Raw genomic sequence first — 15,903 nt, 5'->3', positions numbered from 1 at the left:
AAACCTAACATATAATATTTAAATATATTTAAAAATAATATAAGTAATACTATACATTACAATAATTAACAGCTTAATTATTTAAAACTTATATACAAAATTTAATTGACTCTCTAAATTCTATTGGTACCACATAAAATGGATTATATGATAAACATATATTGTTTGAAATTGACGAAAAAGAAACAATAAATTACAATAATTAATAAAATAAATAGTCGACGAAATTGACGAATTTTTTTTTATAAATTACAATAATTAACAAAATAAATCTCTCGACTCCAACAAATCTATCAATTAATGCCACATAAATTGGGACATGGCAAATAACATATATTATTAAAAAATTAGGTTCAAAATGTACTATAAAATACAATAATTAACAACTTAATATATTAAAGAGACATATAAAAAAAGGTTAATATTTGAAATTCTGCATCTGCCACATAAATTAGAACAAATAGAGTAATAAATATTATTTTCAAAATTATGTTAAAAAAAAGTACTACAAATCACAATAGCTAACAATTTAAAATATTTTTAAAATCATATAAAAATTTCAATAACTTCTCAAATTCCATTATATGACATAAATTTTTTTAAAAAAACTGTTATAAATCATAATAAATAGTACAATATTTCAACTACTTTAAAAGTATTATAAATTGTAATAAATAATACAACAATTTAAATTACTTAAAATTTAACGACTTAAAAATATTTTTTTAAATGTATTAAAATTTTGGTTAATTGTCAAAACTTTACATGTGCCACATAAATTGGGACATGGAGAGCCACACATATTTTTTTTTTAAAAAAATTACATTAAAAGTATTCTATCAATTAACAAATAACATATATTATTAAAAAATTAGGTTCAAAATGTACTATAAAATACAATAATTAACAACTTAATATATTAAAGAGACATATAAAAAAGGGTTAATATTTGAAATTCTGCGTGTGCCACATAAATTAGAACAAAGAGAGTAATAAATATTATTTTCAAAATTATGTTAAAAAAAAGTACTACAAATCACAATAGCTAAAAGTTTAAAATATTTTTAAAATCATATAGAAATTTCAATAACTTCTCAAATTCCATAATATGACATAAATTAAAATAAAAAAATATATATATTGGGCCCCGTGCTGGCAGTGCTGGCACGGGGTCCTATATCTAGTAAGTTAAGAAAATCCTTGAAAGTCTTAATTAATAATAGTCAATTGATTTTCTCTCATTAATGTTATTTCTCTCACCTATTAATTATAATAACATTATATAATTGATTAATTAATTAATAAATTAAAATAATTTGTTAATACTTGTAATTATTTATAATTGATAATAAAAAAAAGTAAATATAAAGGTTGTAATATTAACCATTAAATCGATGTGTGGAGTGATTTTCCATTTGAAAATGAGCTTATTGACCATAAAAAATATATTTCATGTTTTTAAAAAGTACATTCAAATTTCAAATATGTATTTCAAAAAATATGAGCAAACACAATGCCAATTGAAAAATTCAAATTGAAGTGTTCAACCATATTTCGATGTGAAATTTGAAAAAAATATATATATTGTTTTCAAAGTGAAAATGATATTTTTTGTGAGTAATTTGATGTGAAAAAAGTGAACACTTTGTTGTTATTTTTCAAATTCTTAAAAAATTTGAAATTTAACATCAAGTTGAATCATGAATTTTTATGGTCAAACATGCAACTCCAGAAAGAAGTGAAAAAATATCTTTGGCCAAACAAACAAGTCCAATTTCTCACTTCAGTCAATAGACATTGCTCTGTATAGTTAAAAGCAACACTTTTATCCAAAAATATAAAAATACACAACTATTTATTTATAAAATTAATTTTTATCAACTTTAGGCGTCTTGTCATAAGATTTGGAAGCCACCAATTAACCTATATCTTATTCATGTTAAATATAAACGTATCAAATATTTTATCTAACCCGTTTTCGATCCGACTAGCTGCTTGCCACTCCTAATGTATAAGTTGAATAACAAACTCTATAACAACCTTTGGAAACTCTACAACTTTTAGGGAAGTAATCACTATTGCATTTATTTATATGTGAAGAGTACAATTGCTTGAAAGAAGACAGAAAAATTTCACAATCTTTCGCTACTTGAAGACACCAACCACTCAATCTAATTAATCCATTGAAGCTCCACCTCTTGTAACTAAGCTTGCAATACTCACCTGCAATCAAATTAGCAACTTACATAAGACAACATTTGCAAGCAAAATTCTACTTATCGTTCTATTGCTCCGTATAGAAATGAGAGGGGGAAACGATAGAGATGGCACAACGCAATATGATCATAGTGCACAATCACTATTTTCCTTCCTAGAAGTCTAACTCTATGATTTGATTGAAATAGTGAAATTTCAACGTTTGAGAAGCATCAAACATTTGACAACGACTAAGGATATGAGCAACAACTCTCAATGCATGTGGAAGAACGAACAAAGTGTGAATCGTTAAGCTTTGCACCTGAGCTAAACTAATGTTTCATGGTGAATGAGGGGAGAATTGCTAGCTAATAGAGGTGGTTAATTTGTAGGTGCCTAGTTAAAAAATGTATTGTTGATGCTAAAGGTGTTTAGCTATCGGCTAGCATTTCTCCCTGAGCAGATTCCCCTGCTGGATTTTCAAATATATTCATCGAGTTACATACGATTATTACAGAACCACATGAACAATCTAGTTAACATTTTTGTCGCATAGTCATCTCAGTGATAGTCTCTTATATTCACTATAAATTCTTCTTGTTCTCACACCACAGCTGTCCCGTTGACACTTTTCAAACATTAATGTCCAATCTATCAACTACATCCCCTATATAATCCATAAATTTCACTTGAAGTATGGTATGCACTATGCAGAATCATATAGGTAAGACTTCATTCAAATGAATTTCCTATTTTAGGACTTACCAAGGACCAAAGAAATGTATTACATAAGTTCTACAACAAGGGCCGAGGCACCGCCTCCTCCATTGCAAACACCAGCAGCTCCGTATTTGCCATTTTTCTGTCTCAATACCTGCAACATTCCATCGGAAAGATGCAATAATAAACATTTGAAGGCGCCAGTGTTCCTAAGGTTTTGAATTTAACTTTGGTAATAGTAAAGTATTCCGTCTAGTAGTACATACCCCAAGTAGAGTAACCAATATACGAGCTCCACTACATCCAAGAGGATGCCCCAAAGAAACAGCTCCACCATGTACATTAATTTTTTCCTGAAAGAACAATTTGAAAGGATACTTCAACACCATGATCATTGTTTCTGCGCTAAATTATGTACTGCTAAGCAAATAATAGAAATGTTTTAAGATCCGCCAAACTTGATCTGTCTTTGTATGAATGGATAAATCCAAATAGTTTCTCTAAAGAACAGATCCAGTCTAATTTTCTCAAAGTTGAAGAAATTAAGATATTTAGAAGCTAGAGGTAGAGATAGAGAGAGAGCGCTCACTGGATTAAGACCAAGCAGCTTTTGATTTGCAAGAGCTACTACCTGCAAGCAGTGTCTGTTAAGGAAGTATTCAGACAAAAGAAAGAAAGCAAGTTTAAAAGAAATACAAAAAAAAAAAGTCATACCGCAAAAGCTTCGTTAATTTCGTAGTAATCAATTTGAGAAGCCTCTAAACCAGCACTTTTGATGGCTTTTGGAATTGCTTTAGCAGGTGAAATTGTAAATAGTTCAGGTTCCTGCACGGTTAGTTGAATTTACGCGTCAAGATTGTAAAATTGACAGACAAGCCCAAGTGAAAACAAAAACTTGTACATTCTCCAGATTCATAGATAAAAGTACCTGTGCAGCATCTGCATATCCTGAGATCTTAGCAATCACGTCTAGTCCAAGTTTTACAGCTTTCTCTCCACTTACTAAGACCAGTGCGGCAGCACCATCACTGTAAAGGGAAATAATTCACTTGCCAATTAATTTTGAAAAAATTTCAAAAACCAGTTATTTCTAATGGATTATAAGAATTGAAGAAATCAGATACTCCTGAGGCAGGTCGAAGATGACATAAAACTACCAATCGCTACAGCCCTAAGGATGCAATGAAGAACTGTACTTTTTTTTTTTTGAGGAACCTATAATCGTAACAGATATACTACTTTCGCTATAATTACAAAAGGATAAAATGCATTTAAATTTAGGGTAACACACAACATATTTATAAATGAAAGAATTCAAAGAAAAGGAAATGGTGCATGTAACTCACAAACCTTATGCTAGAAGCGTTACCAGCAGTCACAGTACCATCTTTTTCCTTGAAGCTTGGTCGGAGTTTCCTCAATTTTGCGCCATCAAACTGGCAAGACAGAACAAAATACATGAGAAATGTAAAGCTGACAGTGTTGAAGTTCTATGGCTGGATATATAGGCGTTGTAAAATCTCTGTTGATGTATGTTTAACCTATTTTAACTACCAAGAAAACAAAGTCGTCCCTTTGATCCTCGGGTATTTGAAAGGCATATACTGGCATACTGCACTCGAAAATAAATTCATTCCCTTCTTCAGGTCAAAAAAATGATGCTTGTATTGATACAAAATTTGGCATTCAATTTTCAGAAAATAACTCCTTTTGTTTGCATTCCCATGCGCTCGTCATACTTGATTAGGTTTTTGTGTTGGTAAATTCATTGAACCACCTCAAGGGAAGATGTAAAGGACAAAGACATCTATGGTATTTAAGTCTTGCTTGCAGTATATGTACTCACCTTTCCGGGACCTTCATCCTTATCAACAATGGTGGATGGTTTTCCTCTTCCACAGGGGACTTCAACCTGAAATTGCCCGGAAAATCATTTAAAAGGGTGCACGGAACATTTTTACTTTAGCTATGAGCTATCTATAGCATCGAAGATTTAGTTGTTTTACCGGCACAATCTCCCATGTGAAAGCACCAGCTTCCTGTGCAGCAATGCCACGTTCAAAACTTTGAACTGCAAAGTTATCCTGCAAAAATATTGTTCAGACATAAGCACTTAACTCCTCTTTTTGTTTTTGGAAAGGAAAAGATTGGCCAGACATGCAAACACTTGATAACAAAAGGATGGAACATAGAAATGAGAGAATGGTAGTTTTTCCACAAACGAATAGTGTGATAAACAAGTGACAAAAGAACATAAAGTCGGAATTGTCCAACTTTATGAAACAGAGAGAGAGGGAGGAGATGCAGTGTATCACTTGAATCTTTTGTCACAAAAACATCTTTAAATGGTAGAATCGACAACGAAATGCCAAAAACAGTATGCCAGTGTACATCAAAGTCAAATAATGGTTATTGAAGCTATATTATTCACATAAAAAGAAATGTGAAGACAAACCTGGTCCTCTCTTGTGATTTTGTGATTCTCAGCACATATTTCAGCACAAACTCCCATACCACAATCATTGTAGACATCCGTCAAACCATCTTTAAGCATTCCATCAACAAGACTATCATGACCTAGACGAGATCCCTTCCTGCAAGGGTGCCAGTTTAGGCCATTAATGAATTGAAGAACAATGTTGATCAGAAGTAGTAAAAAACAAGAACAGAAGTGGGGAGCGACAAGTCTACCACATGGAACAAACCATATACAATATAAGACCCTGGGAGGAAGATCCAAAATGCACATGGTGGAAAGAGAGAAGATCTTGGAAATGACCAAAGCGAAAACATGGAATATTAGAAGTGAAAGGAAAAGAAAGTTAAAACAGCAACACAGGCTCGCTGTTTGAGTGTTCATTAAGTTTGTCGTTACACGTAAGAATAGGACATATTCATGCTAAGATCAAACAAAGGGAACATGGGCATTAACATTACAATGAATCGTCCCCAAATTGGTATACGACAAACAATTAGGAAAAGGCCATTTAATCTCCTTATAGTTGTGAATTCAGTAAATTCTTTCCTCTCTTGCTCTCTTTCGCTGAGGGGGAGGAGGGTGGAAACCTTAAGTCTGAATGGTGCTAAACTTTTGAAGAAAACAAACCTAGCTTCTGCAAAATACTTGGGGACATTAGACATGTTTTCCATTCCACCAGCCACAACAACATCATTGATGCCCAACTGTATACTTTGTGCTGCAAGCATAGTTGCTGCAAAGATATATATAGTAGCATTAAGTTACAAACAAGTCACGTCTCTTGGCCCTTATAACATTTATATAAATGGGGATAAGGGTTCTCTAGGAAATGATCTACTTATTGCAACTCGACGGTGCACACCTTTCATTCCAGATGCACAAACTTTGTTGACGGTAGTACAAATCACTGTATTGGGTAGTCCTGCACCCAATGCTGCTTGTCTAGCTGGAGCCTGCCCCAAGTTTGCACTGAGGACATTGCCGAAGAAAACTTCTTCGACAAGTGACGGGTCAACATTTGCTCTCTTGATAGCACCTAAAGTTGCATTAAAAAGAGAGATCACTCTATGCCATTTGACAATGATTCTCTATAATGAACAAATTATGTCAAATTAGTGTAGAGTTTTACCAGCAATTGCAATTGATCCAAGTTTAGTCGCTGAAACTGATGAAAGAGAACCAAGGAAGCCACCCATCGGGGTACGGGCAACACCAACAACACAAACATCTGTTCAACAAAAGCATTAAAAATTAAGCAATAATGAGAAACTAAAATCTAAGGAACGTTGTGGTCCTGAAACAGAAAGCAAAAATGTAAATAAGCCTGCTTTTGGTGTCAATTTTATCAGAAAAAGGGAAAACGACAAGCAAATGGTACGAGGAAAAACACTTAATGAAAAAGAAGCTGTTTCTAGGTATTGGATCTCCAGTAGAAACGTCATAATTCAGGTAAAGAAAAAGATGTACTTGCAAAATTTTGACTCTCTAAGATAACAAACATCAAAAGGGCATTTCCACTCTAAAGGTCTTAACTAGGAATGCATAATTTGAAAATTTCCACATTTATGATACAAAAGTAAACACTGATTTAATAATATTCTTGAAACATAAATATAAAACTAAAGTTACATCCAACAATTACTTTTAGTTTTAAAGAAAAGCTCAGACAACAAAAACTGAACAAAGTACTCATCTATCTACATGTGCTTCACTCCTCGACTGGAGTGAAGACCTATTTCTTATCATGCGATCTTTTAACAACGGTAAACAAAAGCAACAAGAGAAGTGGCTCATATTGAAATTACAATAGTTCGATGCTGAAATATAAAGAAATGAGTTATATTTTCTAAGCAATGAGCAAAAAGAACAAATGCGTTACCTCTAGGCTTGATTGATTCTGCAGTTGCTGGAGCCATCGTGAGTGATATATGTGAATAGTAATCTGTTTTCACCCAAAACAAATAAGAATTCTCTCTATACACAATTATTAATATGTAAAGAAACACAACAACATACTCAATGAAATCCCACAAATAGGGCGTAGGTGGAACAGAAAATTTAGCTACTTCTTAAGGCTATTAAATTCCAATATCTTCTCGCCTCAGCAGCCTGATATCTAGGGCCATCCCCTTTTGGCAGAAAATTGCACCATTATGTAATAAATAATAGACGTTGAACCCCTTTAGCTTCTTCTTGTATTTAACTTCTATATTTTGAATCTCTCAATGAGAATCCTAGCTCCGCCATTGCAGCCAATATTATTATCATATACTCTATAGTAAAGGTTACTGATGTCTATCAGAAACAACCTCTCTACTTTCACAACTTAGGTGTTTAAAATCTATGTATACACTATCCTCACCAAACCCCACTTATGGAATTACACCGCATATGTTGTCATAGTAAACGTTATTTATGACACTCTAAATTGATTTTCCTATTTATTTTTAAAAATTTGTGCCTTTCTTTATGCCTGTCCTCTTTCTACAGGATCTATATTACTACTTATTATCATCTCTGTATCGTTCCAATTTTATCAAAAATGTAGCAGGCATAACATGAGCTAAAACAAGCTTGAGAATAGAAAAGTGGAAACAAATTCAAAAAAAAAAAAAATCTAAAGAAATAAGATATTAGATCCAAAAAATGATGAACAGAAAGTTAATTGATTTAAAAATACCTTAGGTATCAGATCTAATGAACAAATAAAGAATTGAAAAATTGAAGAAATATTAAGAAATGAAATTGCATGTTGGAAAAATACCTGTATAATTAAAGTTTGGTAGGTGAAACAGAAGAGAGTAAAGAGTATGATATGCAAATCCAACAGAAGCGGGAGACTATTTATATACAAACAAAGGGGTGCCGGAGGGAGAAGACAAACGTGGGTATTTTTTTCGATGCTCTAATTTTTGTCTTTTTTTTAATACACACCGTTTTTCTAGCATTATAAAATTAAATTATTAAAAAAATTATAAATTAAAATTATTCTTACAAGTGGATACTTAAATTTGTTTAAAATTGAACATAGACATATCTGTCATATATGACATCCTTCATGGTAATTTTGCATCCTACGTGTATTATGTCATGTAGAACACATGTATTACTTGTTTAATTTTATATAAATTTAAATATCTACTTGTGCACATCAAAAATCAGAAGGCATAAATGTCAGTTAAAGCCAAGTTAAAGGGCATATGGTTAAAAAATAGTTTAAAATATTAAGTAAAGTTGATATAGCTCTAAGGCATAACACATAAATGTGTCATTTAATTTAGTCTCATTATACATATATAACCTCAAACTTTGAGTGTGCAAAAATAAACACGTAAACATGTATAAAGTTGAACAAGTACACACGAGTCTTATGTTTTATTCAGGGGGTTCGATAAAAATATAAATGTGTGAATAAGCTAACAAAATACAATTTCAAGAAAGTACTAGTATATAGTTTATAAGTACAAAAAATCAGTACGGTTAGCGGAGACCTTTTAGCACGTTTGTATTTTCTTGGGTTTAAAAATCTACTCTTTTTTTAAAAAAAAGAAAAGAAAAAAAAAAGCGTGAAAGATTGGACTAAATGAAGAGAAGGTAAAAAAAAACGGAAAAGGACCAAAAAAACCCCTGAACCCTGAAGTACAGGAAAAGGTCTAAAAATACCCTCCATCCATCTTTTGGTCTAAAAATACCCTTCTACTCATCTCTTTGGTCTAAAATTACCCTTCCATCCACCTTTTTGCTCACTTATACCCTTGCAACGAACAACCCTCTCTCTTTTTTTTTTAAATACTTATTATGTGTCATTTTCTTATTGAATGAAATAAAAATTCACCTCTATTAATTTTTTCCCATAATTTATCCAAATCAAAACGATATACTTTTCAAGATCCAATTTTATTTTTTTTAAATCTAGTAATTTCTATTTTCTATAGCTTTTTTCCAAAAAAAATTGTTTTAGATAATTAAAATATTTTTAAAAATATTAGTCATGCCACAATTACAGGGACATAATATATTAATATAAATCCTAAAAAAAGGTTGTTCCAGTTGGTGCACCAGTCCAAGATTTGATCACTAATGACGCGAACGACAAGATTATTAGTCAAAAAAATTAAATGATCTTTTTTTAAAAAAAAAAAAGAAGATAGATATTTTTTTAGGATTTATATTAATATATTATGTCCCTGTAATTGTAGCATGACTAGTATTTTTTAAAATATTTTAATTATCTAATTTTTTTTGGAAAAAAGCTATAGAAATATAAATTACTAGATTTAAAAATATATATTTTTTGGATCTTGAAAAGATATATTGTTTTGATTTGGATAAATTATGGGAAAAAATTAATAGAGGTGGATTTTTATTTCATTCAATAAGAAAATGACACATAATAAGTATTTTAAAAAAAGAGAGAAGGTTGTTAGTTGTAAGGGTATAAGTGAGCAAAAAGGTGGATGGAAGGGTAATTTTAGACAAAAAAAAGATGAGTAGAAGGGTATTTTTAGACCAAAAGATGGATGGATGGTATTTTAAGACCTTTTCCTATACTTTAGGGGTATTTTTGGCCCTTTTCCGGAAAAAAAGATGACCACAATGGGATTCAAATCTGGAACGTGAGGATCAATCTAAGAGGCTATTTATCAATACACTACAACTTACTTCTTGTTTATAAGTAGGTTCAAAATTACAATATCTACATATATTCAAAAAATTTACTTTATACATAGTGTAATTTTTTGTTAAGGGCGTTCGGGTGAACCCCTGAAGACCATGTGAGTCTGCTCCTGTGTAGGACACAAATTGTCACGTAGGACGTGTGTGTCCATTTGTTTAATTTTATACAAGTTTATCTGTCTACTTATGGACCCCAAAATTGAAGGACATAAATGTAAAATAAGATCACGTTAAAAGACCATAATGCCTATTTCTAATAATATGGCAAATGGCCTTTAATTTGCATGATGCTCCTTGTCGATATAAAATAGTTTCGAAGACAATGAAAAGGCCATTAAGAGGAATCTCTATACATATCTCAAGTGCTAAAACTTGTAAATTGGGTGGTATCTATGCACATCTAGCCAGTTCATGCTATATACAAATATGAGAACAAAAACTAAGAAAATATGTCCAATAATTAAAACAATTCTTTTATTTATACTGGTGTCCTTTTGTCGTATATTTTATGTATATTTTTTTTAAAAAAAATAGATCAACAATAAATTAGTTGGATAAACAGTTCTTTAGTCTTTTTGGATGACTTAATTGGCTTGGAGGATGGTCATCCACACAGATGATTCGGGATAGATCCCCCTCAATGTCTTCTGAGTCGAGCATGTCACATAAGGCTTGCCTAGTACTGTTTACATCTCATGTATGATTTGCATGCTATTACACAGTGAAGAATTTATCCAGTGCTCACCCAAAGGACAGAAACTGTGACAAAGATTATAGTGACTGTGGATTATCTTGGGGTTCCAAAAAAATAGTTCTTTAGGTTAATTCTTTTAAGGTTTTTGGTACATTCAAAAGGATTTTTAGAATATACCTTATAAGGTCCATAAAATGCAAAAAAAAAAAAAAAAAAAGTGAAAAAATCTTATAATTGTACCACACCATATAAATTTATAATGACATCAACCTGATGACGATAATAAATAAAAGAATAATAGTATTTCACGCTGAATAACTTATTGTCATTGAGCATATTATAAATGAGTGACCTTATAATGAAGCTGCCCTCTCTGTCTAACGCACACCAAGCGGCTGTGTTAGGCAGGTTAGAAAAAATTACCCCACACACCACAGTAATTTTTTATAATGGAATTTGGGTCCGAAAAATTATATGTAGATCTTATTTTTATATACAGATTAAAAATGTTGTTTTATAATAGATCTTGGGATTAAACAAGAAGTTACTAATTCGAAGCAAAATTGTAAGAAAATATAAACGCAAAGTATCAAAGCATAAAGTAAATGAAGCAATAGATAGCAGGCATACTGAAAAATAAGAAATTACGCGATTACTATACTAATAATACTGCAGGAAGAATATGGCCTGGCTAGTCCCAGTCTCTCCTCCACCAAATTAAAAGGTGACAACATTTAGCTACATACTAATCTTCAATCTCCACATCTTTCTATTTAAAGTTATGTTCTCAGTAAATAGTTGAATAACTTGATACGTATACAAATATTTTTGTTTCCTATTTAATGATTCAAATTGAGATTAGCTAGTATATGATAAGAATTTGAAAAACATTACGTATTACCTAATTTAACCTTGAATGTTCGTCAAACATATAATAATCAATGTGATAATGATGATTTAAATTTATTTGTTGAATTTAAAATAAAGAAAATAGTACACATAAAAGAGAATATTATAATCGTAACATTTAATTAGATTAAAAAAGACTTTCTTCTTTTCCAATTTTTTATCTATTGAATGAAGTTAATATTTTCTCTTAACAATTGCTTCAACAATTTTTTTTTTCAAAATTAAGATTAATACAACTGAAGTTGAGCGTCGACATATCGTCTGTCGATGTATGCTTCCTTCATAGTAAGCTACTTGGCTTATTGGTTAAAGGTTGGCATTTTATGTGAAAGATCTCTAAATCGAACTTAGGCAACATCCTATTTTTATTATTGTTTTTAACGTCTTTTGCTTTATCTGAAGCCTGGACTTTTTATCCCTACTTTATCTTTTCATTACCTTACTTGTTATCGCAATTTGCTATAAATTCATTAGTATATTTTAAGTCCTTTTTAGTAAATTATTTTGAGAACTCTGTGATATATAGCTTTTGGTGTGTCAACTCATTTACTCATTTGTAGTTTTTTGATCGCCTCAGTTCAAATTTCTCCTTCCTTTATACACTCTCATTAATTTAAGTGTATATCTCATCATTTATCTTTTTTTGTTACTCATTTACTCATCATTCATAGTTGATTAGAATTAGTGATGCAGTTCTTATAAAATAATTTATGTATAGTTAGTTATTAAAATTCAATTATTTATGTATTAGTTATTCATATTTTAGTGATTTCATTTTCTGTCTTATAAAATAATATATATGTATATGTATTATCCATGATGTTGTAAATTAATTTTTTTTATTTAATTGTCCAAAATTTTATCATATTTTATTGTTATTAACTAAGTAATATGACTCAGTATTTTATAATTTCTCGGTCTTTTTTTATTATAAATTATATATCTTTTATTTCTAATGTTAATCTTAGATAGTTAATATTGTAGTAGAAAAAAAGTAATACATTATATTTAAGAAATTAGAAGTATAGTAAATAAAAATTATGAATTTTAAATAATATATAGTGATTGAGCCCCAACACGGGGTTTTCCCTTTTCTATAATATACTAGATAGTTTTTGTCTGTGCTAAGCAAGGGCCCAACATTTTAAATTTTGATATAATTTTGTTTATTTATATTTACTTTAGAAATGTGATAAAAAATTGAAATAGCAATAAATACTTTTAAATAAGCATAACTTCCGCCATTTATTGAAGAAAACAATTGGAGTACATTATCATTTTGATCAATAATGTTGGTAGAAAAATTGCCAAGCTTGATAAAAATATATTTGAATACTTATTGTACGTATTACATGTATTCATACAAAAGCAAGCAAATCAAGCAAATCATCAATGTAAATTTTCCAAATCAGTCACAATATTTATTTGACAAAATCAAAATTTGATATTTTTATTGTGTCTCTTAAATTGTCGAGAGCATTATGTATTTATGTTAATATAAATGTCTATTTGATTATATCATTCATATAAGGCACCGTTTTTTTGAATTAGCATTTTTCCAATGATGAGTCTTCTCCATCAAATAAACCAACATCCTCACAAGAGAATATAAAAAAATTCACATAAGAATAGAGAACAGCAACAAACAAAAATGTTGACATGGGTAATAATTTTCAATACTTCCATTTCACAACAACAAACTTAGAAAATCATACAATATCCACATAGAAAACGTTAAAAATATTTTCATTTCAATTCTCATGAATATATCATAAATCATTATACCCTATTACCCTTGACCGTTCACTTCTTCACTTCTTCAACGTCGACATACACCTTAATTAATACTCCATCCGTTTTTAAAAAAAATATATCTTTTCAATCTTATGGTCCTAAAATAAAATTATATCAAATATATAAAAATATTTTTTAATCTCATGATCTTAAATATGTTAAAAAAGGAAATTTGATCATTTTGTTCGAAAGAGACTGAGAGGAACGTAGAAGATTCTTTTTTAAAAAGAAAAGAGTATTATTATAAGGTCGTTGATTTCTTCAAATCTTCAACAATACAAACCTTAATTAATATTTCAGCCAAAGAGTCTAACCAAAGATCTCAATGGATTTGACATCAATTGAGAATGGATTGAACATGCTGCTACTTCGTTCATCGCCGAAGATTTTTGATATTAGTGACATTTTCACTGAGCTTTTGAGGATTTTTTTGTGTTTGCTTGGTTCTTTACTTGCTTTTCAATTTTGATGGTTGATGGAAGAGGACCTGATGGTTATTTATAGCTTCTTAGAGGAATGTTTAACACTTTCTCCATACTTCTAAGTTCTATCCATTAAAATATTTTTAGAGCTAAGTAGATACTTTCAGAAGCAGATGTGTAGATTATTCCGGATAAATCTAGCTTGGTCCATCACACAATGAACTCTGAACATTGGGCTTCTATTGGATCAATTTTATCGATCGTCTTAACCTTCTAGACGTAATTATTTGGGTGAATGTTTTTTACTCCCTCCTCCGTTCACTTTTACTTGATCACTTATTTCTAAAAAGAAATTTTTATTTTACATATAACTTTTAACATATTTTTAAAAGATAATTATTTTTTCTATGTTTTATCCTTAGCATTAAATATTATTTTCCAAATCATTTTCTAACACCTAATACTAAACATCAAGTAATAGAAATAGTATGGTTAGATGCTTATATCAATAACTATTTTTATTTCTCAATAAATATGTCAAGTCAAACAGTGACAAATAAAAATAAACGAAGAGAGTAATAAATAAAGTATAAAAATTTACGAAAATTTTGTATTTTAAATTTCAAATAATATGAAGTCCATTGAGAAACTTCCGCATGGCTTAGATATAAAATCACATTGATATAATATGTTCATAAGTGTTTATTTATAAAGAATAAGAGAGTTGATTCTCATCATCATATGATATATTACATTAATTATATTTTAGGGATTATTAATTTAAATGTAAAATTTCAAACCTTTGAATTTAAGCATTACATTCAAAATAATTAGTAATTCATTGTGAAATTGTATAGAAATATAATACCCCATCGTTTCAGATTAATTATCTTTATTCACCTTGAGTGTGGATTAAACAATCTTCACAACTATATATTGAATTGAATCAACTCAATAATTTATATTTTAAAATATATCTAGATATTTCAAAACTATTAAAAAAATACAAATTGTAACCTTTTCTCATAGCAATTTAATGAAAAATATATGTTACATTGTAGATCAAAGTTTATATGATTGATTTTTGAAAAACGATCATGACAGTTAATTTGAGATAGAGAAATATTATTTTTATCTAATTAACGTACACTATCACATTTTCATTAGCAAATACATTTTTTAAGGGAAAATTGTATGAAATAACAAACCATTAATTCAAATTAAATGTTATAGCCATAGTTTATTTTAATTCTAATTCGCAGCAAACATCCCCTTTTTTCGCCATCTGATTTAATATACAATTAGCCATTTTCGGTATACAATTAGTCATTTTATACATTTCGATATAAAATGTATAAAATGTGTTTGTGTTTGTATAAAGCGAGAGAAAAGTATATATACAAATACAAATACAAATACATATATTATCATCCTACACACTTATAATTATACAAATACAAATCTTATTATACAAATTACAATGTAAAATTTATACAAAACTGAACAATTTGTGTAAAATTGAATGTTTATAGCAAATTATACAAATCAAAAGCTCCATAGCAAACATAAAATTTGTTATGGAGCGCAATTATGCAAACTATAACTATAACATAAAAATATGATTATTATGTTTGCGAAAGTTGCTCTCTTTTTAATCACACACACTATCACAATTTTGTATATCCTAAAATAAAATAAAAATGGGTTAAAATGTTTTAACTTTGTTTATTTTAAAAAGAAAAAAATGAATTTTTAGTTATAAAATAATTGTGAAAGGGGAAAGAATTTTTTTAAAAAGAAAAAACAATATGATTCACGTCATCTTTTATATTGGCAATCAGAAGAATATATAGGTGCAAAGATGAGACACGTGGATCCCTCATTTCAATTGCTACTTACCTGCCACTCTGTAGAAGTCATTATTTTAGTTTTGAAATTACAAATACATCCTTGGTCGTCCTCTCTTCTCATTTGGCTGTGTGAATATTTTCTGCTTTTATAATATTTTCAAG

At 29.7% G+C, this 15,903-nt stretch overlaps 1 protein-coding gene and 1 pseudogene across 2 annotated transcripts in view; both read right to left on the bottom strand.

The window, feature by feature from the left end:
- Positions 1-2,008: 2,008 nt before the first annotated feature.
- The window catches only part of LOC125837709 (acetyl-CoA acetyltransferase, cytosolic 1), a 392,637-nt gene continuing 378,742 nt past the window's right edge, over positions 2,009-15,903 (bottom strand). The window contains exons 1-15 of one of the 2 annotated variants that reach the window (XM_049516784.1): positions 8,160-8,302; positions 7,275-7,337; positions 6,525-6,623; positions 6,258-6,431; positions 6,023-6,128; positions 5,372-5,510; positions 4,923-5,000; positions 4,763-4,828; positions 4,267-4,352; positions 3,845-3,944; positions 3,631-3,741; positions 3,506-3,547; positions 3,183-3,269; positions 2,962-3,070; positions 2,009-2,223 (exon numbers count right to left, since the gene is read on the bottom strand). In XM_049516784.1, the coding sequence (XP_049372741.1) occupies positions 2,981-3,070; positions 3,183-3,269; positions 3,506-3,547; positions 3,631-3,741; positions 3,845-3,944; positions 4,267-4,352; positions 4,763-4,828; positions 4,923-5,000; positions 5,372-5,510; positions 6,023-6,128; positions 6,258-6,431; positions 6,525-6,623; positions 7,275-7,311 (1,215 nt within the window). In that variant the 5' untranslated portion in view covers positions 7,312-7,337; positions 8,160-8,302 and the 3' untranslated portion in view covers positions 2,009-2,223; positions 2,962-2,980. Of the gene's footprint in view, positions 2,224-2,961; positions 3,071-3,182; positions 3,270-3,505; positions 3,548-3,630; positions 3,742-3,844; positions 3,945-4,266; positions 4,353-4,762; positions 4,829-4,922; positions 5,001-5,371; positions 5,511-6,022; positions 6,129-6,257; positions 6,432-6,524; positions 6,624-7,274; positions 7,342-8,159; positions 8,303-15,903 lie in introns of those variants that run through there. The other variant, XM_049516783.1, reaches the window with a different exon arrangement.
- LOC125837745 (U6 spliceosomal RNA) lies at positions 7,844-7,955 on the bottom strand (annotated as a pseudogene).

The sequence above is a fragment of the Solanum verrucosum genome, unplaced genomic scaffold, assembly GCF_900185275.1.
Source record: "Solanum verrucosum unplaced genomic scaffold, falcon-dt-bn FXZP01000029.1, whole genome shotgun sequence".
Taxonomy (NCBI): domain Eukaryota; kingdom Viridiplantae; phylum Streptophyta; class Magnoliopsida; order Solanales; family Solanaceae; genus Solanum; species Solanum verrucosum.
Note: the sequence above shows the minus strand (reverse complement) of the source record. Positions and strands in the feature narration are given on the sequence as shown.